Genomic DNA, 24,003 nt, shown 5'->3' on the forward strand with positions numbered 1-24,003 from the left:
TACCTGGCCTCCAGCAAGTTCACTACCTTTACTGAAAACAACCCCTTGACCCATCTTGAAACAGCGAAGTTGGGGGCACTGGAACAACGATGGATGGCTCGGCTGTCAAACTACCAATTTACAATTAAATACCGGGTGGGCCGCAAGAACGCCAACGCCGATGCCCTGTCTAGGATGCCTCACCAGTCAGACACAGAGGAAGAAGTGGATGACCTGGAAGAGGTAGAGCTACCTGCCTTTCATCGGAGTGGGATGATCCACGAGCAATGACCTTCCAGGAAACAGCGTGGAAAGACGTTAAACCCCCTGCCTCACCACAGCTGGAAAGAGACCCAGGACAGCGACCCGGTTGTCAGCCGCATCAAGGAGCTGATAACCCAAGAAGGTGCCTCCCTGGAGAAGGATGCGGCTCTCCAAGCAAATCAGCTGTGGAACGAGAGAAGCCGGCTGTTTATCTACCGTGAGAAGCTGTGCCGGAGGTACGTTAATCCAAAAACCCACGAGATGGTATGGCAGATAGTGGTCCCGAAGACAGACATCCAGATGGTATTAGAAGCTTACCACGATCAGGCGGGGCACTTTGACTGGAAAAAGCTAGAGACCCTGCTGAAATGTCGATTCTACTGGGTAGGAATGCGCAGCTCCATTGAGAGGTGGTGCCGGGACTGTGGACCCTGTGGCCTAAGAAGAAAAGACTTCAGCAGCCAGAAGGCACCCCTGCAACCTATCAAGACGACTCGGCCCCTGGAGATCGTGGCCCTGGACCATGTCAAGCTCTCCTCCAGCAGGTCAGGGTACTCCTATGCTCTGACCATGGTGGATCACTACTCATGTTTCCTGGTGGTCACCCCCGTCAAAGACCTGATGGCAGAGACAGCAGCAAAGACGTTCCAAGCGTACTTCTGCAGACCCCACAGATATCCTGAGCAGGTGCTGACGGACCAAGGCCCGGCCTTTGAGGCTGAATTGTTCAAGGAGTTCTGCCATTTGTACTGGTGTAAAAAAATCAGAACTACACCGTACCATCCACAAACTAACGGTCTCAGCGAAAAGATGAACATCATCATCGACCTGCTAAAGACCATACCACTTGAGGAGAGAAATCAGTGGCCAGACCTACTACCTGACTTAGTGGATCAGTATAATCATATAGCAGTCAGTTCCACCAATTGCACTCCGGCATATCTCATGCGGGCAAGGCCAGGAAAGCTGCCGATGGATCTGGAGCTTGGTGTTGATGAGCCTGAAGCTGATATGACCACTGAAAACTGGGACAAGACCAGACAAGAGCAGTATAGAAGGGTACAAGCTTGTGTCAAGGACAGTCTTACTCGGGTGAGAGAAAAGCAGGAAAGTCAATACAACAAGAACGCACCCGCAGAACCTTTCATACCAGGTGAAACAGTACTAAAAAGAAAAAGACGCAACCACAAACTTGATGACCAGTGGGAAAAAGACACCTACACTGTGTTACCGTCAAGGTTTGACAATAAGAAGACATGCATAATCAGTCGAGATGGAGGAAAAAGGTCCACAGCAGTGTCCAGGGACCATCTAAAGTTGTGTCCAGAATTACTGAAACCCCAAGAAAAAGTGCCTTTCACAATTCTGGAAGAACCTGAAGAAACAGTGATCCACACTGACCTAGGAGACTTCCCAGCAGATTGGCCTCAAATAGGAAGAGCAGTAATTATTCCAGTACTCCAATTCTATGAATAGCCAGAAAACCCTCCACCGCAAGTTGAACCTGTAAGCGCTGAAGAAGAGCCAGCTCAAGAAGTATCCCCGGATGAAGGATCCCCGGAAGGAGCAGAGCAAGAGGGCCCAGCCAATGGTAGACTTGCTAGTCCAAGAGAGAGGTTAAGGCAGTTTTACAACATGGTTACACGTAGAACTGGTAGAGTAACTGAGAATACAGACACTGATATCCCACCAACCACCGCACTACGCAGATCAGCACGTAGCACGCGAGGTAAACCCCCTGCTAGGTACATTGAATAAAATGGTAAAAAATTTCTGGAAGTGTAGATAGTTACCCCAGTGGTATCGTATATTAAATTGTAATGTACTGCATAATTGTTTATTTTCATGCATGCTTATCAATTTATACTTCACCTCATTAATTCTATTACTTACATAAAGGACTTCGTGGCTGAGGACTATGTGCAGCCCAAAAACTGCTATTGTATATAATTGCACTCCCTGGAGTGCCTCTTTTAGGTGACCTCAGAAGAAAAACCTGTCTGGAGTGGCTATTTTGGAGGTCCAACTCTGGATCTTCATGCTCTGCAGCCACCCCAGGGCCTACGTAGAGGGTTTAGGATAGATCCCTCCAAATCACCAAAGTACTCTATCCTGTGAGATGGACATCCTGTATGGGAACCTCACCATAGGAGACTTGGAGTCTGAGGACACTCTGTATTTGCTATTGTTATGTAACGTTTAAGATTCGTGCCTCCCATAAATGGGAAGATTGTTCTTATATTGCTTATGTTTCCTATTGTTATTGTTGTTTTAAAACGTACTTCCGCCCGGGAGTACTGAGTTTAACTAGGGAGGAATGTGACGCCCAGCTGTGCTTGGTATCACAGATCCTTGAAGGGTGTATTGAAGGATTCCTCCACAAGAGGCCCCCATAACCATTCACACATCTCCACCTTCCACCTCAGACCACCAGAGGGAGCCCGTTAGGGATAGATAAATAGGGAAGGTGGAGCCAGGCAGCAGTTAGTCTAGACTGGACACGACAGAGAGCAAACCTGTTGAGAGAGTTCCTGCAGTATAGAAGCCTGAAAGAGGTCAGTCTGCAGTGGAGCGCAGTCCAGACTCGGTTGTAGCTCAGAGAGGTGAGCTTAGCTTAGGTGTGCCGGCGCCATAAGATCAGTGAAGCACGGCAAGCTGCCGTTAGTGTGAGTAGCCTAGTGAGGGCCCGAGTAGGCCGAAGGCAAAGAGGAGAGTTAGTGCATAGGGGGCAGAGGAGCTTAACTGGCTCACCCCGAAGCAGTTACCGGACACCAGGTCCGAAGCTTACCAGGATCTCCACGACCCAGTAAGATAAACCGGAATCCCTGGAGAACTACAAGTCCCAGGATCGCTAAAGTGCTGATACGTAACAAGGCCAGGAGACACATAGGCCCCGTAAGTCGGGAGCGTGCTCTACAAGAGAAGGCCCTACCACAAAGTCAGCCAGCGCAGGACAGAGACAAAGTTAGGCCTAGCTCCAGGCAGGTCAGAAACTTACTACACAGAGGCAAGAAACAGGAAACCCAAAACCCGCTCATTGGGGAGGATCCTGACATGCACCCTTCACCCTACAGTGCTCCGGGACGTGCCTGAATTACCATCAGTAAAAGGTACTGATTGAGTATCGTGTCTGTCCCCGTTCTTGCTCTGACCCGGCTCGGTCTCGCCTGTCCTGCATCCTCCGTCATACACTGCCCTGTGGCCTAGCTCCACCTGTGGGGAGCTATACCACCCAGCTGCCTTATCATCGGCTTCAGTGGACTGCGCAGCGCTGGTGATCCTCACCAGAAGCCACAGGTGGCGTCACAAACTCTTTAATAAAACTTAACATCTATCAATGCCTTCTTTAACCCCTTAAGAACATCTGACGTACTAATACGCGTCTGTGCCCTGGGACTTAAGAGCCAGACCCGTATTAGTACGTCATGGCGATCGCGCGCGCACACAGGCTGTGCGGGCGCGATCGCCGCCGGGTGTCAGCTGATTGTCATAGCTGACACCCGGTACTATGTGCAGGGAGCGGTCACGCACCGCTCCCAGCACATTAACCCCCGCGATGCTGCGATCGAAGTCGATCGAAGTCGATCGCGGCATTGCGGGGGCAAGGGGAGGTGATCGCCGATACTCACCTCCTCTTCCGGCTTCCAGCGCAGTCTGCAAAGGCTTCCCGGGTGTTGCCATGACGACCCGATGTCGTCATGACAACATCCGGGTCACCAGAGAGCAGGAAGATTGCTTGGACATGCGCAGTGCATCTCCAAGCAATCTTCACACTGTGCACTTCTGACAGCCTTCATGGCATAGGGATGGTGCTCCATTCCTGTGCCATGCAGGCGATCAGAAAAAAAAAAGTGAAAGTCCCAGAGTGGGACAAAGTAATAAAGTGTATAAACTGTGTGAAAGTGGAAAAAAAAAAAAAAAAAATGTGCAAAAATATTATAAAAAAATAAAAAAAATAATACACCAAAAATAAAAATATAATGTACCCATCAATAAATATTATTATAAAAAAAATAAAAAAAAAACAATAAAAGTACACATATTTGGTATCGCCGCGTCCGGAACAACCTGACCTATAAAACTGTCCCACTAGTTAACCCCTTCAGTGAACACGGTAAAAAAAAAAAAAAAAAAACCAAGCAAAAAACAATGCTTTATCACCATACCGCCAAACAAAAAGTGGAATAACACGCGATCAAAAAGACGCATATAAATAAAAATGATACCGCTGAAAACGTCATCTCGTCCCGCAAAAAACAAGCCACCATATAGCTCCATCAGCCGAAAAATAAAAAAGTTATAGCTCTCAGAATAAAGCGATACTAAAAAATATTTTTTTCTATAAAATAGCTTTTATTGTGTATAAGCGCCAAAACATAGAAAAATTATACAAATGTGGTACCGCTGTAAACGTACTGACCCGAAGAGTAAAGCTGCCTCATCAATTTTACCACACGCGGAACAGAATAAAAAAAAAAAAAAAAAAACAATTCCTGAATTGTTGGTTTTTGTTTATTCTGCCTCCCAAAAATCGGAATAGAAAGCGATCAAAAAATGTCACGTGCCTGAAAATGGCACCAATAACAACGTCAAGTCATCCCGCAAAAAACGAGCCGTCACATGACTGTCTGCCAAAATTTGGAAAAATTATAGCTCTCAAAATATGGCGATGCAAAAACTAGATTTTACAAAAAATGCGTCTTTTAGTGTGTGACAGCTGTCAGTCATAAAAACCCCATATGATTCTGGCATTGCTGTAATCACACCGACCCGAAGAATAAAGTCGTCTAATCACTTATACCGCACAAGGAACGGCGTCAAAAATAAACTCTTGAGTTAGGATTGGGCTAGGGTTAGGGCTGGGTTTGGGGCTAGGGTTGTGCTGGGGCTAGGGTTGTGCTGGGGCTAGGGTTGTGCTGGGGCTAGGGTTGTGCTGGGGCTAGGGTTGTGCTAGGGTTAGGGCTGGGGTTGGGATTTTTTTCAAAAGTAAGAAAAAAAGATGACGATATGGCGACTAGTGTTGAGAGCAAGTGCTCGCTACTTGAGTTTGCATCGGGTGCTCTGGTATGCATTTAGTATCGTGGGTATTTGAGTGACATGCTCGAGTCTCTGCCCCATATGCTTCGCGGCCAAAAAACTTTACGGGGATTGCCTGCCATGCACGAGCGATCCCCGCATGTTTTTTTTTGGGTGTCTAATAACCGTGAAACATGCGGAGCAGGGACTCGAGCATGTCACTCGAGCACACGCTGTACATGGTGCATACCTGAGTACCCGATGCAAACTCAAGTAGCGAGCACTTGCGCTCAAGAATAATGAAAACTTATTCAATATGATGACCTAATGTAAACAAATAATGTGCCGTACCTCTGGGTTCAAAATGTTCACTATACACCTTAATAAAATCTTTGAGGGGTATAGTTTCCAAAATGGGGACACTTGTGGGGGAGCTCCACTGTTTAGGCACATCACGGGCTCTCCAAACGCGACATGGTGTCCGCTAACAAATTGAATGGAAAATCGGCTCAAATTGTTAGCGGACACCACATTGCGTTTGGAGAGCCCCTCTGTGCCCAAACTTTGGAGCTCCCCCACAAGTGACCCCATTTTGGAAACTAGACCCCCCAAGGCACCTTTCTAGATGCATAGTGAGCACTTGGAACCCCCAGGTGCTTCACAAATTGATTCGTAAAAATGAAAAAGTGAAAAAAAAAACACTTTTTCATTTTTATGAATCAATTTGTGAAGCACCTGGGGTTCCAAGTGCTCACTATGAATCTAGATAGGTGCCTTGGGGGGTCTAGTTTCCAAAATGGGGTCACTTGTGGGGGAGCTCCAATGTTTGGGCACACAGGGACTCTCCAAATGCAACATGATATCCGCTAACAAATTGTCGGCTCAAATTGTTAGCGGATATCATGTTGCATTTGGAGAGTCCCTGTGTGCCCAAACATTGGAGCTCCCCCACAAGTGACCCCATTTTGGAAACTAGACCCCCCAAGGCACCTATCTAGATGCATAGTGAGCACTTGGAACCCCTAGGTGCTTCACAAATTAATTCGTAAAAATGAAAAAGTGTTTTTTTTTTCACTTTTTCATTATTACGAATCAATTTGTGAAGCACCTGGGGGTTCCAAGTGCTCACTATGCATCTAGAAAGGTGCCTTGGGGGGTCTAGTTTCCAAAATGGGGTCACTTGTGGGGGAGCTCCAAAGTTTGGGCACAGAGGGGCTCTCCAAACGCAATGTGGCGTCCGCTAACAATTTGAGCCGATTTTCCATTCAATTTGTTAGCGGATACCATGTTGCATTTAGAGAGTCCCTGTGTGCCCAAACATTGGAGCTCCCCCACAAGTGACCCCATTTTGGAAACTAGACCCCCCAAGGCACCTATCTAGATGCATAGTGAGCACTTGGAACCCCTAGGTGCTTCACAAATTGATTCGTAAAAATGAAAAAGTGTTTTTTTTTTCACTTTTTCATTATTACGAATCAATTTGTGAAGCACCTGGGGGTTCCAAGTGCTCACTATGCATCTAGAAAGGTGCCTTGGGGGGTCTAGTTTCCAAAATGGGGTCACTTGTGGGGGAGCTCCAAAGTTTGGGCACAGAGAAGCTCTCCAAACGCAATGTGGTGTCCGCTAACAATTTGAGCCGATTTTCCATTCAATTTGTTAGCGGATACCATGTTGCATTTAGAGAGTCCCTGTGTGCCCAAACATTGGAGCTCTCCCACAAGTGACCCCATTTTGGAAACTAGACCCCCCAAGGCACCTATCTAGATGCATAGTGAGCAGTTGGAACCCCCAGGTGCTTCACAAATTGATTCATAAAAATGAAAAAGTGTTTTTTTTTTTCACTTTTTCATTGTTACGAATCAATTTGTGAAGCACCTGGGGGTTCCAAGTGCTCACTATGCATCTAGATAGGTGCCTTGGGGGGTCTAGTTTCCAAAATGGGGTCACTTGTGGGGGAGCTCCAATGTTTGGGCACACAGCAGCTCTCCAAACGCAACATGGTGTCGCTAACAATTTGAGCCAATTTTGCGTTAAATTTGTTAGCGGACACCATGTTGCATTTAGAGAGCCGCTGTGTGCCCAAATATTGGAGCTCCCCCACAAGTGACCCCATTTTGGAAACTAGACCACCCAAGGCACCTATCTAGATGCATAGTGAGCACTTGGAACCCTCAGGTGCTTCACAAATTGATTCATACAAATGAAAAAGTGTTTTTTTTTTCACTTTTTCATTGTTACGAATCAATTTGTGAAGCACCTGGGGGTTCCAAGTGCTCACTATGCATCTAGATAGGTGCCTTGGGGGGTCTAGTTTCCAAAATGGGGTCACTTGTGGGGGAGCTCCAATGTTTGGGCACACAGGGACTCTCTAAATGCAACATGGTGTCCTCTAACAAATTTAACGGAAAATCGGCTCAAATTGTTAGCGACACCATATTGCGTTTGGAGATCCGCTGTGTGCCCAAACATTGGAGCTCCCCCACAAGTGACCCCATTTTGGAAACTAGACCCCCCAAGGCACCTATCTAGATGCATTGTGAGCACTTGGAACACTCAGGTGCTTCACAAATTGATTCATAAAAATGAAAAAGTGTTTTTTTTTTTCACTTTTTCATTGTTACGAATCAATTTGTGAAGCACCTGGGGGTTCCAAGTGCTCACTATGCATCTAGAAAGGTGCCTTGGGGGGTCTAGTTTCCAAAATGGGGTCACTTGTGGGGGAGCTCCAAAGTTTGGGCACACATGGGCTCTCCAAACACAACATGGCGTCCGCTAATTATTCAAGCAAATTTTACAATCAAAAAGTCAAATAGCGCTCCTTCCCTTCCGAGCCCTGCCGTGCGCCCAAACAGTATTTTTTCCCCAAATATTGGGTATCTGCGTGCCCAGGGGAAATTGCACAACAAATTTTGGGGTCCATTTTTTCTTGTTACCCCTGTGAAAATAAAAAAAATTGGGTCTAAATTAACATTTTTGTGAAAAAAGTTAAATGTTCATTTTTTTCTTCCACATTCAAAAAATTCCTGTGAAGCACCTGAAGGGTTAATAAAGTTCTTGAATGTGGTTTTGAGCACCTTGAGGGGTGCAGTTTTTAGAATGGTGTCACTTTTGGGTATTTTCTGTCATAAAGACCTCTCAAAGTGACTTCAAATGTGATGTGGTCCCTAAAAAAATGGTTTTGTAAATTTTGTTGGAAAAATGAGAAATCGCTGGTCAACTTTTAACCCTTATAGCTCCCTAACAAAAAAAAATTTTGGTTCCAAAATTGTGCTGATGTAAAGTAGACATGTGGGAAATGTTATTTATTAACTCTTTTGTGTGACATATCGCTCTGATTTCAGGGCTTAAAAATTCAAATTTTGAAAATTGCAAAATTTTCAAAATTTTCGCCAAATTTCCGTTTTTTTCACAAATAAACGCAAGTGATATCGAAGAAATTTTTCCACAATCATGAAGTACAATATGTCACGAAAAAACAATCTCAGAATCAGGGGGATCCGTTGAAGCGTTCGAGAGTAATTACCTCATAAAGTGACAGTGGTCAGAATTGTAAAAATTGGCCCGGTCATTAACGTGCAAACCACCCGCGGGGCTTAAGGGGTTAAAGGAGAGACCCCAGGGTACGGGCCCGGGAGAAGACCGCCGCGACATCCCCAAGGCTAAAGACCCGGGTATCCAAGTCATCCCCATCCCCTGGGCTAGTCACCGGGGGCTTGGACGGGTGGTCTCCGCCTGACGGGCCTGTGTTTTGGCAGCCTTGGCACTCACCTCCAGGTGCTCACAGCGGATCCTCCTGTCTCGCCGCTCCTTCTCGAACTGGAGGAGCTCTTTACGGCAGGTCTCCTCCCACCTACGCGCTTCGGCCTGGGTCTCCCGGGGGAAGTCCATCAGGTCGTCCCCCGGTTGTCCCAGGCAAACTCTTCGGCCACTTGACAGGTGACCGGAGGTTCGGGTAGCGGCAGTAACGGGCTGCTGCGGGCCCTCTGTTGGTGCGGATCAGTCCGGGTTGGGGCAGGTGTTCACCCAGGTAAGCGGAGGGTTCCCCGGATCGGGAGTCGGGAGGCATAGCAGGTCTCCGAAAGTGGCGGTGGCTTGTGTCTCGGCCTCTGGAGCCAGGAGTTGCTCCCAAACAATGGCGCCCGGGGATAGGGGTGCCGGAAGGATATCTAGGAGGGCCTCGGTGCGTCCCGTGCCCGGGATAGGGGTTTCAGCCTTACCCTCACTTGGGCTGCACAGGGCCTCCTGGGCTTCCTCCGCCTGGGCTGGAGCCTCACTGGTCAGGCGCGATGAGCTCTGGCAGCGGGCCTTGATCCTCCGCAACACCTCTTCTCTCCATTCTGCGGCGGCCAGTCGCTGGGCCTCTTCGACCCTCCGGGTCAGTTCCTGCGTTTCACCACGGAGGAACTCGTCTTTCTCCGCGGTCAGGTGGATTCTCTCCATAGTGAGGGAGGTAGCAGCTGGTGGGCCAGCGACGGAGGACGTCTCCTTTGCTGCTTCCATCTTTGCTGCTCGGTACGGTCTGTTTCTCCTCCTTCTTTTGGGGCGGCTCCCTGAAGGGCACTCTTTGGAACGTCCCATCCGTCTTGACGGACACTACTATGCGGACTGTCTCTGCTGCAGGGGGCGGTCTGCACTTTTGGCGCCACTGGGGAGCCAGGCCCACGATGGCAGGACTTTGGTTGCTGTTGTTTTTGCACATAATCGCGTCCGTTCTTCTTGGGCGGTGCCACGTTAAGTGTGTAACAACAGTTTTTTGTGAAAAAGGCGCACAGTACCCGACGGCAATGAGGGTTTTCCTATTCCATTGCTGCGGGCTCGCAATCCTGCCGACTACGCCAAGTTGGTGACTCGCCTCACCCTCCCTGAGCGGTGGGGTTACTCGGAGCCGGGTCAGTGTAGATGCAGTCGTGGCCTGGACCAGTTCCGTGCCCAGGGCTGTCACATTAAAATAATAGGCTTTTGGATGATTGGTTGTTCGGCTACGCCACCTGTGGTTTCTGGTGAAGGCCACCAGCGCTGCAACAGTCCACTGAGGCTGGTGTTAGGGGCAGCTAGAATGGGACAGCTCCCCACAGGCGGAGCAGGCCTCAGGGCAGTGTGCGAAGGAATGGTGGGTGCGGTGCCGCGCAGGAATAAACAAGCGGAGGCGGTGAATGAAGTCATCCGGGTCTTTACTCACTTTAGATGAACTTTCAGCCGCAAAGCTTCTCTCTGCTACTCACGGCGTACTGCAGCCACCGGGAAGGGGGTCCAGCACTTCCCAGGTAGATCAGGAGCACCTGTCGAGACCCCGCTGGTGTGTGTTCCTCTCCTTGGTAAGTTCTCACACTGAGCCTTCTCCTGACTGTGCGTGGAATGAACGTGGTGTAAGGCCGGGTCCCACTGGGTAAACGCAGTTTAAGAGATGCAGGTGGCGACTCCGCTCCGTCCGTATCACCCTGGGATCCACTAAGCCTCCGGGCTTCTCTGACTGAGACGTGAAGTAACAAACTCAGATATCGGGGGCCGGTTACCCCTTTTGCAGCAGGAATCCCTCTGACTAGGCCAGAGTAAAGAATACAGGTGGCGACTCGGCTCCGTCCGTATCCCCCTGGGATCCTTTTGCCTGTGGAGCCTATCTCCTCTGCTTCCCTCCTAGGCCTTCTTAGGATAGGACCCTGACCTTGTAGAGACAGTGGTTAACTCTGACCCGCACCTCGTCTCAAGGCCAGAGTACGAGGACCGCAAATCTTCAGCCAGCTACAGACTCTTGCTGGACCCTGACAGAAGACCCTCATTTAAAGACCTTGAACTATCTTTGGTTCCCCCCCATCTCCTCTATCCCGGGCCGGGGCAGCACCCTGGTGCATTTAGGCCCCCTACAGGACAGGAGTGATGTAGTGTTGAGTGTGGAGTGGGGTCTCGTGTGATGCTCTATCCATACCTAGAGGAGGAGATACCACACCTCATCTGAGGTGCAGTACCCCTGTGGCGACTGAAACTTCAGGGGTGCCACCACCTTGTCCCCTGCAGAGCTGTATGATCAGTGCCACCACCTTGTCCCGGCATAGCTGTATGATCAGAGCCACCATCTTGCCCCGGCATAGCTGTATGATCAGAGCCTCCACCTTGTCCCCTGAAGAGCTGTATGATCAGTGCCACTACCTTGTCCCCTGCAGAGCTATATGATCAGTGCCACCACCTTGTCCCCGGCAGATCTGTATGATCAGAGCCCGTATATCCTGCCGCTTCTAGATTATAGTGTGTTCATGGAGCGGCTCCAGTGTTATAATGAATAAGCTTTTCCCCACATCTCTGCATAGAGCTGCGCTGTGTCCCGATCACACCAGTGCAGGTGACCGATCAGTGTAATCAATGGAGGGAAGGGGCCGATGTCCTACAGAAATCTAATTCTTACATCATCCTAATCAATCACCACTTGTAACCTGCGTCTTTATTAGTGAAAGGATTAGTGTGCGGTTATTACTTCGATGTGAGAATTGGAGAACCAGTGATTTGACTGATGATAGATTAGAGACTGTACAGCTCCGTGTACTGGTGACATAGAAGAACAGTGACGATGGCGGCTCCTGCTGTAGAAGCCGCATGTAGACATGGTGTGACCCTGTGCCAGTATCCGCAGCCAAAAGAGAGTGTGAACAGAGACCATGCCCCTCTTTTTGAGGGCGGGATTAATGGGCGTTGGGATGAATTTGTGAATAATGATTGGTCGCGGATATCACAAGTATTTTGGCGCCTTAGTTTAATTTATGAACCAGCCAATAGAGTTGTAGGGGGCGTGTTCATATGACGCGGTAACAGGAGCAGAGGAGTATAAATATCCCGCTCTCTCCGCTCCTCTCATCACTTCTGTTCTCCTCTATATAGAGCTATGGCCAGAACTAAGCAGACCGCTCGTAAATCCACCGGAGGGAAAGCTCCCCGCAAGCAGCTGGCCACTAAGGCCGCCAGGAAAAGCGCTCCCGCCACTGGCGGAGTGAAGAAGCCTCACCGCTACCGGCCAGGGACAGTCGCTCTCCGTGAGATCCGCCGTTACCAGAAGTCCACCGAGCTGCTGATCCGTAAGCTTCCCTTCCAGCACCTGGTGAGAGAAATCGCCCAGGACTTCAAGACCGATCTCCGCTTCCAGAGCTCGGCCGTCATGGCGCTGCAGGAGGCCAGCGAGGCTTATCTGGTGGGGCTGTTTGAGGACACAAATCTGTGCGCGATCCACGCTAAGAGGGTCACCATCATGCCCAAAGACATCCAGCTGGCCCGCCGGATCCGTGGGGAGAGAGCTTAGATCCGTCCTACACGTCTGACTATAACACAAAGGCTCTTTTCAGAGCCACCAAATCCTCCATAATAACGAGCTGATCCCTCACATCTGCTTCATATTCTGCTGAGTGTTCACTTGTGCTCAGTAACATCAGGGGCGCTCAGTTTTCTGCTCAGTCCGCTATTGGTATCTCGGTGGAGTTATTCCCTTCAATGCCGTTATAAGTGCAGCAATTGTTTAATTATAGCTCTGTAGTAGATTTCGCTTGATAATGTTAACCTACAATTTGGACAGTCCCCCACCCCTTTCTTTCAAGGTTCTTTAAATTGCAGTTCCTCGTTGATTTTTATATTACCGGAACATTGTTAGGCGTAGAGATATGCACCTTGTGTTACAGAAATCGGATACTGGTCCCTTGATCCAGTAACACTAGAGATTTCTCTATGCAGCTCAAGCGACCAGTGATCGCTCAACACAAGCAAATTATTTGATATCCTCCAGTCCTGAAACTAAGGGTTACTGAGACAAAAAACAGAAAACGACATCAACTAAGCGGGAATTTCAAATTATTTGACAGACTTAGCCCTTCCCCTTCTTCTGCTGATTGGATGAACACAGGACGGTTAGGGAGTTTGAATTTCCCCTCATTGTATTTTTTGCATCTTCTAAATGTATTGTAACTTCTGCTGTGAAGAGAAGTATCCTGTGTATAGATAAACTCCACAGAGTACAATCTCATGTAATCACCTCTAGATCATGGTGGAATCACTTAATACATTGTATATTTGGAAGGGGGGGATCTCCACACAGCAGAGAGAAAGGATGGTCACACTAGTTCATATGTAAAAAAATATTACTTTATTAGAAAAATATATATCACATCATGTACATATACATACGAAACATGTCCTGGAAAACAGAATGCTAAGACCAAGACATATAAATTAAAAAGGCCATGATCACAAAAAATAATAAAATTTGTGACGCACCCGCGGCAAATAGTAGGCTAACATACTGCAAGTGCTAGTAGGGAAGAAAAAATATATATATATCAATATTCAAACGACTCAAAATTAGAGAATATCTCATCCCCATGTTCCATCTGCATCCCTATATGGCATCTAGGATACCCAATAAACTGAATATAATCATTCCCAACATACATATATAAATGGTACCATTAATTAGTGTCCAAATATTGGGGAAAGGTATACCTGGATCGTTGCTCAGCCACCAATTGAACCGCGGTAAGCGTCACCCCGACGCACGTTTCGGTAGGAAACCTTCTTCAAGGGGTGATCATATCTACCAGCCACCCACTATTTATACCCCTATGTCCAAAAGTGTAATGTGCATGTGCTTTGCCGGTGTGCGGAAGTAAAGCACGCGACCCGCCCCCCCAGCTGCCATGGAGACACATGACCTGAGCACGTCATATGATCAGGAAGTCCTAACTCCCCATGAGTGTCGCCAGGTAACTACGGAGACGCGTCACCTGATCGCAACACATGATCCGGAAGTCCCGCCTCCGTCGTCAAGGACGCTGTAAGCACTGTCTATCCAGCCGTGGAATGACGCGGACACACCGCCGCCACCGAAACGCACAACGGCGTCGGCATCCAAAGGATGCCAAGGGCCGATGCGCACGTCAGGGAGGCGGAGGGACCGTGTACCAGCTGGACAGCCCAAGTGTGCGTCAATGCCATACATACAGTGCTATACTAGAACCTACAGAGGCCAATGCATATAAATATAGAAAAAGTGGCATTGTCATATGCACATGGCCTTATATAAATCGAGTGTACAAAGAGACTGTAAAATATATATATCGATCATCATTGGTTGTCACATGATAATGAACGAATGGGGATAGGAAAAGGGGGGAGGGAAAAAGGGGAAAGGGGAGGAGAAACAGGAAGAGAAAAAGAGAAGAAGAAGAGGGAACGGGTTCCACAACTCTATTGTCCATACATTGTACATATGATGTATCTATCAAGATGTCCCAGGTTACACTATACTGAAGGAAATAAAATTCCATATATGTACACAATGGACTTACCAATGGTGATAGTCATATGTGGACATATTCACATAAATGCACATACATTATTAACCATCATCATATTGTATATTGTCGTATGCAGCTCCATTTCTTCTTCATATCTTTACTCCACCAGGACACCATCCCAAATCCCTTGGTCGGTGCTCACCGAAAATCAGTATATAGTGTATTTGATAGTAGTCAATCAGTAAAGATAAGTAAGCCAAAGTAAGAGGTATCGATCTAATAGGGGTAAATACATATGAAGTTAAAAACTGGAAAGACAACAATAAAAACATATACATATTGGTCATGGAAGATGTATCAGGCATCACATGCAGGTATGAGACTACAAAAATGGGACAAAACTAATATTTTCATTCAACCCCTTGGGTTGCAAGGTTTTCAACGCCCAAATCCACTTAGACTCTAACTGGGCTAATCTCTGTGTGACCCGACCACCACGGATACCAACAACTATATTATCGATACCCTTTATTCTTAATCCCATGGCGTCACATCCATGGTATAGCTTAAAATGGCGTGGGATGGTTTTGAGCGTGGATGCGTCGTTATGGCCATGTGCCGCCTCAATGCCCAACACATGCTCTCTTGCCTGTGTTTTTAGTTGACGTATGGTCATGCCCACATATATGAGCCCACACGGACAAGATGCATGGTAAATCACGTGTCGTGTTTGGCAAGTGATGTAACACTTAATAGTATATCCTGTGCCGTCTGAGCTATAAAAATCCGTGCACCGGTCTATATTAGAACAGGCGACACAATGGCCACAAGGACTGCAGCCCCGCCGTCCACCACCCACATCATCCAAAAAAGTGTGTCTGGGTTCGCCCACATAGTGGCTGCGCACTAGATCATCTCTAAGATTTTTTGTTCGTCTAAAGGTAATAGATGGCCTCTCCGAAATATACTTAGTCAATACCGGATCATTCATTAGAACCGGCCATGCCTTCTCAAGGGCCTTCCTCATCGCCGGCACCTGAGCATGATATTTGGTAATGAACCTTACAGTCTCCGTATTCGTATTGTCCCTTGACCTATACAACAAATCATTACGAATAGAGTGTCGAGCCCTATTAAAGGCTCTTTTAACCGATCTACGGCTATAGCCGCGTGCGAGAAATCTTTCTTTCAGAATATTGGCCTGAAGTAAAATATCGCTGTCAGTGGAACAGATCCTCCTGAGGCGCAAAAATTGTCCCACCGGGACTGAATTAATCATGTGCTGCGGGTGGGACGATGATGCATGCAGCAAAGTGTTAGTGGACGTGGGTTTCCTAAAGATATTTGTTTTGATGCTATGGTCCCCTTCCCTAATAAGGGACACGTCCAAGAATTCGGCCTTGTTGGGTTCACACTGATACGTGACACGAATGTTCATGTCATTGCTATTAAGTTCATCAATGAATAAAATGAGACATTGATACGTACCCTGCCAGATCAGTATATTTGGAGAAATAAAGTGAGAATCACGATAAGATAGTTATTCTTTTGAATAGGAGTAAATGTTGAGACGTTGTTGTAGTTGCTTGACTTCATCGGGGAAAGAAATGAAGAGCATTTTGTTATGGTAATTTATCTGTAGGGTTGCTGACTGCAGCCATTGGTATTTAATTCCTGCTTGGAAAAGTTCCTTTGTAGTGCTTTTAAAGGATTCCCCAGGGAAAAGTGTATTGTAGAGGTCTTTGAGAATGGAATTATAGGAGCCGGTAGCTCTTTTTTGGAATTCTGTTAGTGCCAGTAGTTTACTCCTTATGGAAAATGATTAAAGGAAACAATTATTGTTTCTGAACCTCCTTTGAAATATATATTTTTTTCTTGGCCATTCTGTACGCTTGTTAAACAACTTTGTGGGTTGGTTGGTTATTCCGTCGTGATGAGTGATCATGTTTACTATATAGAGAGATAGCGATATGTATCTGGAGTCACTGATTCTGGTATTCCTCTGATTTTCAGATTATACTTCTTCCCAGTTAGCCAGTTGTAGTTTAAATGATGTGTGCTGTTTATTGAAATGATTAATCGAGGTTGGCAGGCTGTTTTTTCGGATGATTCCCTTGTGCTTCCCTGCCCGGGACAAAAGCCCTTTACCGGCTAACACCGGACAGCAGAGCGCGCTTTCCCCATCGCTTCCTCTTCTCCATCATCTCCACTGACCGTTTGTAGCCGTCACCAGCAGAGATGCCGGGAAAAAGCCGAGAGGAGGTCCCGGGATCATCGCCGCCGTCCTCCCGATCTGCGCATCACTGTGTATCTGGGAAGATAAAACTGCTGCGGGAGCTCGTTCCTCCTATTCCCGGCTCTTGTCACCATCACAGGGATCTTTACTACAATATCCATCGTACAGGAAGCGGATTGTACGATGTGGGGACGACCTGGAGCTGCTGAGAGCCCAGAAGGGTAACACAGGCAATGGCCTCCGCTGACTGCCACCTCCCTGACCTGTAATATAAGTACACCCCGAATGTGCAGAGTATTGGGGGGTGAACACGTATCCACATCAGTAGATGATCCACATAGGGGGCTGATTGCAATCACCTGTGTAATATTGTGTCTGACCCTGTGTGAAGCTGTGACGCTGCGGCTGGTAATGGAGGGAAGAGCTCTGATAAGGCGCCAGCTTCACAATGCAACTCATCCCCCAACCAAACACATAAACATCTCCGGTGAGATAACTGTGAGATATTAATGTATTTATGTGACCCCACTATTGTGTAAAATTTGAAATACTGAGAGAAGACACAAAATGCAGCGTCTACACACAGAGCACAGCTGTATGTAGTGCACAGACTGCACAACTCCACATCTGTACAGCCCAGATCAGCAGCCTTATAAGTGTCACTGATAATAGAGCAGTGTGTACAGTATATAGAGCAGCCTGTACAGTATGTAGAGCAATGTGTACAGTATATAGAGCAGTCTGTATAGTATATAGAGCAATGTGTACAGTATATAGAGCAGCCTGTACAGTATATAGAGCAGTGTGTACAGTATATAGAGCAGCGTGTGCCGTACATAGAACAGCCTGCACTGTATTTAATTTGCGTGGGGGTATGAATCTCACACGCTGAAGGAGCCACGTTCATTATACTGTATGTATTATCTCCCACATAAGACCAGTAAGAGCGAACAACATCTCCAGAAATCTGTGGGGGCTGCACAAAGAGAACAGACAAGGTACCAGTATATTTCAGGAGTTTACAAGCAGACACATGGTCACTAAGGAGTTAAATGGAGGAACCCCTCTGTATCGGGTAGTGGTCGGCGTCTGCCTATGTCTTTTGGTCATTGGATGATCACAGATCCGTTAGCGGTTTTGCGTTTCCCGCTCAGTAGCTGTATTTTGTCCGTCTGATTATTTCCGGCTCCTTTTTTGTAGCGGAGATCGCAATCTGGTCTGGGGGCAGCTCTCCCCCACTGAGGATACAGAGACCAGGGGGCATCGTACTCTGCATATAAACCGAGCCGGATACAAGCCCAGTCCTAAATCACAGGATCTTAGGTCTCCATAGAGAATAAACTTCACTCCGTCATTCAAGGTTTTCTCCGAGCAGCACTCGGAACATCGCTACTGATGGGAGCAGGAATGTACCTTGTATTACAGAAAGCGGATACTGCTTCCATAACTCGGGAGATCTACAGATTCCTGTATAGGACGCAGTGAACCGCTCATAGACTTTAGATCATTCCAAAAACACACTATTAATGGTAATAACTCTTCAGTGCCAGAATTCTGAAACGTCTTTCTCAATAAGGAGTCATCAAATTAATTCCTATTGAACAGCGTATAAAGCTTGTACTGGCATTCACACAAGCACAGGGATTATTCCACAACAGGAGATTGTAGCCTCTCATCTAGAAGATGTGGTGGCTCTGAAAAGAGCCTTTGGGTTGTCAGGATGGAGCAGAGAATACAATTAACCTCCGAAGCCGTAGAGAGTGCGGCCCTGGCGCTTGAGCGCGTACACCACGTCCATAGCGGTGACGGTCTTCCTCTTGGCGTGCTCGGTGTAGGTGACGGCGTCACGGATCACGTTCTCCAGGAAGACTTTCAGGACACCGCGAGTCTCTTCATAGATGAGGCCGGAGATGCGCTTGACGCCTCCTCTGCGAGCGAGACGGCGGATGGCAGGCTTGGTGATGCCCTGGATGTTATCACGGAGCACCTTCCTGTGCCGCTTGGCACCGCCCTTCCCGAGACCTTTCCCTCCTTTACCCCGACCAGACATCTTCCAAATAGTCAGCAGCAAACAATACTGAAACGTCACTGATTCCTTTTTTATATAGCGTATAGGTGGACCAGAGAGAGGACTGCAGAGAGGAGGAGGTTCCCGGGCGGGTCTTACAGAATCTACATTAGCTCCTCCTTCCTCTGCTGATTGGCTGAACACAGAACTGTTATGGAGTTTGAATTTCCCGTTCATTTTGCAGTTTCTGCAGTTCTTTCCAGCTTCTGCTCTATGTAACTTATTTCCCTGTGAAGAGAAATATCACAAATATTGTCATCACCTTTCCAGATCATGGTGGAGAAATCTAATCAATGAAATTCATAGTTGGAGAAATAACCTGAGAATCATAAAGGGAAATTAATATATTTTTATAGCATGAATACAAAATCACTGAGGATCACAGTTCACAGATCACAGATGTGAAGAGCAAGAAAATCAACAACAACAAAAAATTACAGAATGTAGTGCCAAATATAATTAACCAGATCTTTGTTGAAATTTCCACTGAGCCCTAAAAAAAAAACACTTTTACAGATTTAGTGATACCACATATGTGTATTTTTTATTTTTTAAGTTACTCTGATTTAAATGAGGGTAAAGTAGAAGTGATTCCACCCTGTGATCATCTGTTTGCTTGTACTATGCACAGCGCTGTATAAAGCTATAGTATATAGCTTAATAAACAACACTCACCAGGTGCTAGATGTTACCTGCCGAGTATGAGAAGTGACACACATAATGATTATAAAATATACATATTATTGCCAATTTTTTTAAAACACATAAAATAGGAAAGGATGCTAAAAAAAAAAATACACTGGTGCTCAACCTTATATATTGTCTATACAAATCTGCAACAGATACAATTAATTTATAGCCTAGGGACGTCAAATGACTAATAATAATAATAATAATAATGAACCCAATATAATGCTCCATACAGAATAATGGACCCCATGTAATGCTTCAAACAGAAAAATGGACCCCATATAATGCTCCATACAGAATAATGGGCTTCATATAATGCTCCATACAGAATAATTGACCCCATATAATGCTCCATACAGAACAATGGGCCTCATACAATGATCCATACAGAATAATGGACAACATATAATGCTCCATACTGTATAATGGACCACATACAGTATAGTACTCCATACAGAATAATGGACCCCATATAATGCTTCATACAGAATAATGGGCCTCATATAATGCTCCATACAGAATAATGGACCTCATATTATGCTCCATACAGAATAAAGGGCCTCATATAATGATACATACAGAATAATGGACCCCATATAATAATCCATACAGAATTATGGACCCCATATAATGCTTCATACAGAGTAATTGGCCCCATATAATGCTCCATACAGATTAATAGACCCCATATAATGCTGCATACAGAATAATAAACCCCATATAATGCCCCATACAGAATAATGGACAACATATAATGCTCCATACTGTATAATGGACCACATACAGTATAGTACTCCATACAGAATAATGGACCCCATATAATGCTTCATACAGAATAATGGGCCTCATATAATGCTCCATACAGAATAATGGACCTCATATTATGCTCTATACAGAATAAAGGGCCTCATATAATGATACATACAGAATAATGGACCCCATATAATAATCCATACAGAATTATGGACCCCATATAATGCTTCATACAGAGTAATTGGCCCCATATAATGCTCCATACAGATTAATAGACCCCATATAATGCTGCATACAGAATAATAAACCCCATATAATGCCCCATACAGAATAATGGGCCTCATATATTGCTCCATACTGAACAATGGGCCTCATCTAATGTTCCATACAGAATAATGGACCCCATATATTGCTCCATACAGAACAATGGGCCTCATATAATGTTCCATACAGAATAAAGGACCTCATATAATGCTCCATACAGAATAATTGGCCTCATATGATGATCCATACAGAATAAAGGGCCTCACATAATGCTACATACAGAATAATGGACCCAATATATTGCTCCATACAGAATAATGGGCCTCATATAATGCTCCATACAGAATAATGGACCCCATATAATGCTCCATACAGAATAATGGGCCTCATATAATGCTCTATGCGGAATAATAGACCCCATATAATGCTTCATACTGTGTAATGGACGCCATATTGTACTCCATACAGATTATTAGACCCCAAATAATGCTTCTTACAGAATAATGGGCCTCATATAATGCTCCATACAGAATAATGGACCCCATATAATTCCTCATACAGAATAATGAACCCCCATAAAATGCTCCATACGGTATAATGGACCCCATATAGTGCTCCATCCAGAATAATTGACCCCATATAATGCTTCATACAGAAAAATTGACCCCATATAATAATCCATACTGTATAATGGACCCCATATAATGCTTCATACAGAGTAATGGACCTCATATAATGCTCCATACAGATAATGGACCCAATATAATGCCCCATAAAGAATAATAGACCCCATATAATGCTTCATACAGAATAATTGACCCCATATAATGCTCCATACAGAATAATGGGCCTCATATATTGCTCCATACAGAACAATGGGCCTCATATAATGCTTCATACAAAATAATGGACCCCATATATTGCTCCATACAGAACAATTGGCCTCATGTGATGTGCCATACAGAATAATGGACCTCATATAATGCTCCATACAGAATAATGGGCCTAATATGATGCTCCATACAGAATAATGGGACTCATATAATGCTACATGCAGAATAATGGACCCCATATAATGCTCCATACAGAATAATGGGCCTCATATAATGCTCCATACAGAATAATGGACCCCATATCATTATATGGGGTCCATACTATATAGTGGACCCCATATAGTACTCCGTACAGAATAATTGAACCAATATAATGCTTCATACAGAATAAAGAACCCCATATAATGCTTCATACAGAAAAATGGTCCCCATATAGTGCTCCATACAAAATAGTGGAGCCCATATAGTACTCCATACAGAATAATGGACCCCATATAATGCCTCATACAGAATAATTTATCCCATATAGTGCCCCATACAAAATAATGGACCCCATATAATGCTTCATACAGAAAAATGGACCCATATTATAATCCATACAGAATAATGGACCGCATATAATGCTTCATACAGAAAAATGGACCCCATATTATAATCCATACAGAATAATGGACTCCATATATTGCTCCATACAGAATAATGGGCCTCATATATTGCTCCATACAGAACAAAGGACCTCATATAATGTTACATACAGAATAATTGGTATATAAGGAAAAAAAGGGAATTTTCTGCCTACCATGCATATGCCATAAGGGTCCATTGGTGCACGGAAATACTTGATAGCAAATCCAGGGATGAGAACGCATAAGGTCTGCGTGACATATCGCGCTTTTTTAATGGAACTAATAAAATGGACGTTTTAACTTTACATTTCTTGTGATGGATACAGAGAAGGTGCTTGAGTTTTCTAAACTACTTCCTACTGCTTCTCATCCCTGGATTTGCTACCAAGGATTTCCGTGCACCAGTGGACCCTTATGGCATATGCATGGTAGGCTGAAGTTTCCCTTTTTTTCCTTATATACCTGTGATCATAGCAATTTTCGTGCCACCATCTTTGCCAGGGCCACTTTATTTTACTCCATTTTTCATCACATTTATTGGTGGAGTCTTTTTGGTGTTCTCCTTCTTGTGGCTATTTAAGATGGACACTCCATAATGTTTTCTTCCCGTGGCTAATGAAGTTAGAATGGGAAAGGTTAATGATGTTTTCAGCAGCAATAAACCACAGTCTTATGATCCCAATGTGAATACTGTGTTTAAAGAGCTTGAACAAGCCATGACACAAAGATTAAACACATGGTGGGACTCCATAACTTTGCAGCGGTACTTAGACAATGATATGATCCCTATGTCGCAGAGTGCATCTTCTTACAGTCACCACTGTACTTACGAGAGCTTCAATCAGCAAGATATCTTGAGTAAACAGTATTTACTTCATACTGGTTAAACATGAGACACAATTCAGTGTCACGCAGTCCATGTGCTGCTGACATAACACATTCAGGAAAAAAAGAAAAAAAACACAGGAAGTAAAAACAACCAACATTTGAGAGCTTTCCTCCCCTCATTACAGCAAGCATATAATTTTACACACTATCGCCATCTGCTGTCTGGTTAGTTTAAAGTCCTCCTTTCACTTATAATAAATCCTAATCTGTTGCATATGCCAACACCCTTTCTCAACAGTAAGGACTTATTCAATCAAACCCAACTTTTTTATTAGTCTCTCGTGTTTATCAGCATTCAACGCCTTCGTGAAGATGTCTGCTGTCATTTCTTCAGTAGGACAATACTCTAACTTCAAGACTCCTTGTTCCTGATGATCTCTCAAGAAATGATATTTCACATCAATATGCTTGGTTCTTGGATTGACTCTTTCCATCTGAGCAAGAACAAGACATCCTTGATTGTCCTCTTTCAGTTTTGTTGGTTCCAACTGTGGTTGTCCTAATTCTGTCAACAATTGTCTTAACCACAGTACTTTTTGACTCGCATGTGCTGCGGCAACAGATTCTGCTTCTGTTGAAGACAGTGTCACAATTGACTGTTTCTTACTTGTCCAACTTATTGGTCCACCTGAGAGAAAAAAAATATGTCCACTGATAGATTTTCTGTCAGTTGAATCTCCAGTCCAATCTGCATCAACATATCCTGTTAAAATGCAATTACCACTTGTAGGTAATTTCAGCTTAACATTGCTAGTTCCTTTCAAATAACGCATTACTCTCTTCACGGCATTCCAATCAGCTTTATTTGGTTTTGATACCTTTCTACTCAGGATTCCTACTGCTGCTGCGATGTCTGGTCTTGTAACGGTCGCTAGATACAGTAGTTTTCCTATTGCTGTTCTATATTCTTCATTATTTGGTAGAATATTTTTTTCACTGTTCATCCCTTTGAGATAATTAGTTTCCATTGGAGACTTTACTGTTTTTGCATCCTTTAATCCAAATTTTTCTGTTATGTCTTGAATCATGTGATTTTGATTCAGTAGGAAACTTCCGTCTTCTTCTCTTTCTACCTGTATTCCTAGGTACTGTTTCACATTTCCCAAGTCTTTGATTTCGA

The 24,003-nt window shown here is 45.2% G+C and overlaps 3 protein-coding genes across 3 annotated transcripts in view; 1 reads left to right on the forward strand and 2 right to left on the reverse strand.

The window, feature by feature from the left end:
- LOC141161099 (histone H2A type 1-like) overlaps positions 1–24,003 on the reverse strand; it is a 129,027-nt gene that overhangs the window by 19,663 nt on the left and 85,361 nt on the right. The window lies entirely within an intron of this gene.
- LOC141161097 (histone H3-like) lies at positions 12,131–12,556 on the forward strand. The gene has a single exon (XM_073645870.1). It carries the CDS (start codon positions 12,131–12,133, stop codon positions 12,539–12,541), a length of 411 nt encoding a protein of 136 aa, XP_073501971.1. The 3' UTR covers positions 12,542–12,556.
- LOC141161098 (histone H4) lies at positions 18,500–18,814 on the reverse strand. The gene has a single exon (XM_073645871.1). The coding sequence runs from the start codon at positions 18,809–18,811 to the stop codon at positions 18,500–18,502; it is 312 nt and encodes a 103-aa protein (XP_073501972.1). The 5' UTR covers positions 18,812–18,814.

The sequence above is a fragment of the Phyllobates terribilis genome, unplaced genomic scaffold (genome assembly GCF_046119375.1).
Source record: "Phyllobates terribilis strain yellow unplaced genomic scaffold, ASM4611937v1 Scaffold_9__5_contigs__length_417890890, whole genome shotgun sequence".
Lineage (NCBI taxonomy): Eukaryota > Metazoa > Chordata > Amphibia > Anura > Dendrobatidae > Phyllobates > Phyllobates terribilis.

Excerpts from the sequence above, each read along its gene's own strand:
- LOC141161097 (XM_073645870.1), top strand. The coding sequence starts at position 12,131 with ATGGCCAGAACTAAGCAGACCGCTCGTAAATCCACCGGAGGGAAAGCT.
- LOC141161098 (XM_073645871.1), bottom strand. The coding sequence starts at position 18,811 with ATGTCTGGTCGGGGTAAAGGAGGGAAAGGTCTCGGGAAGGGCGGTGCC.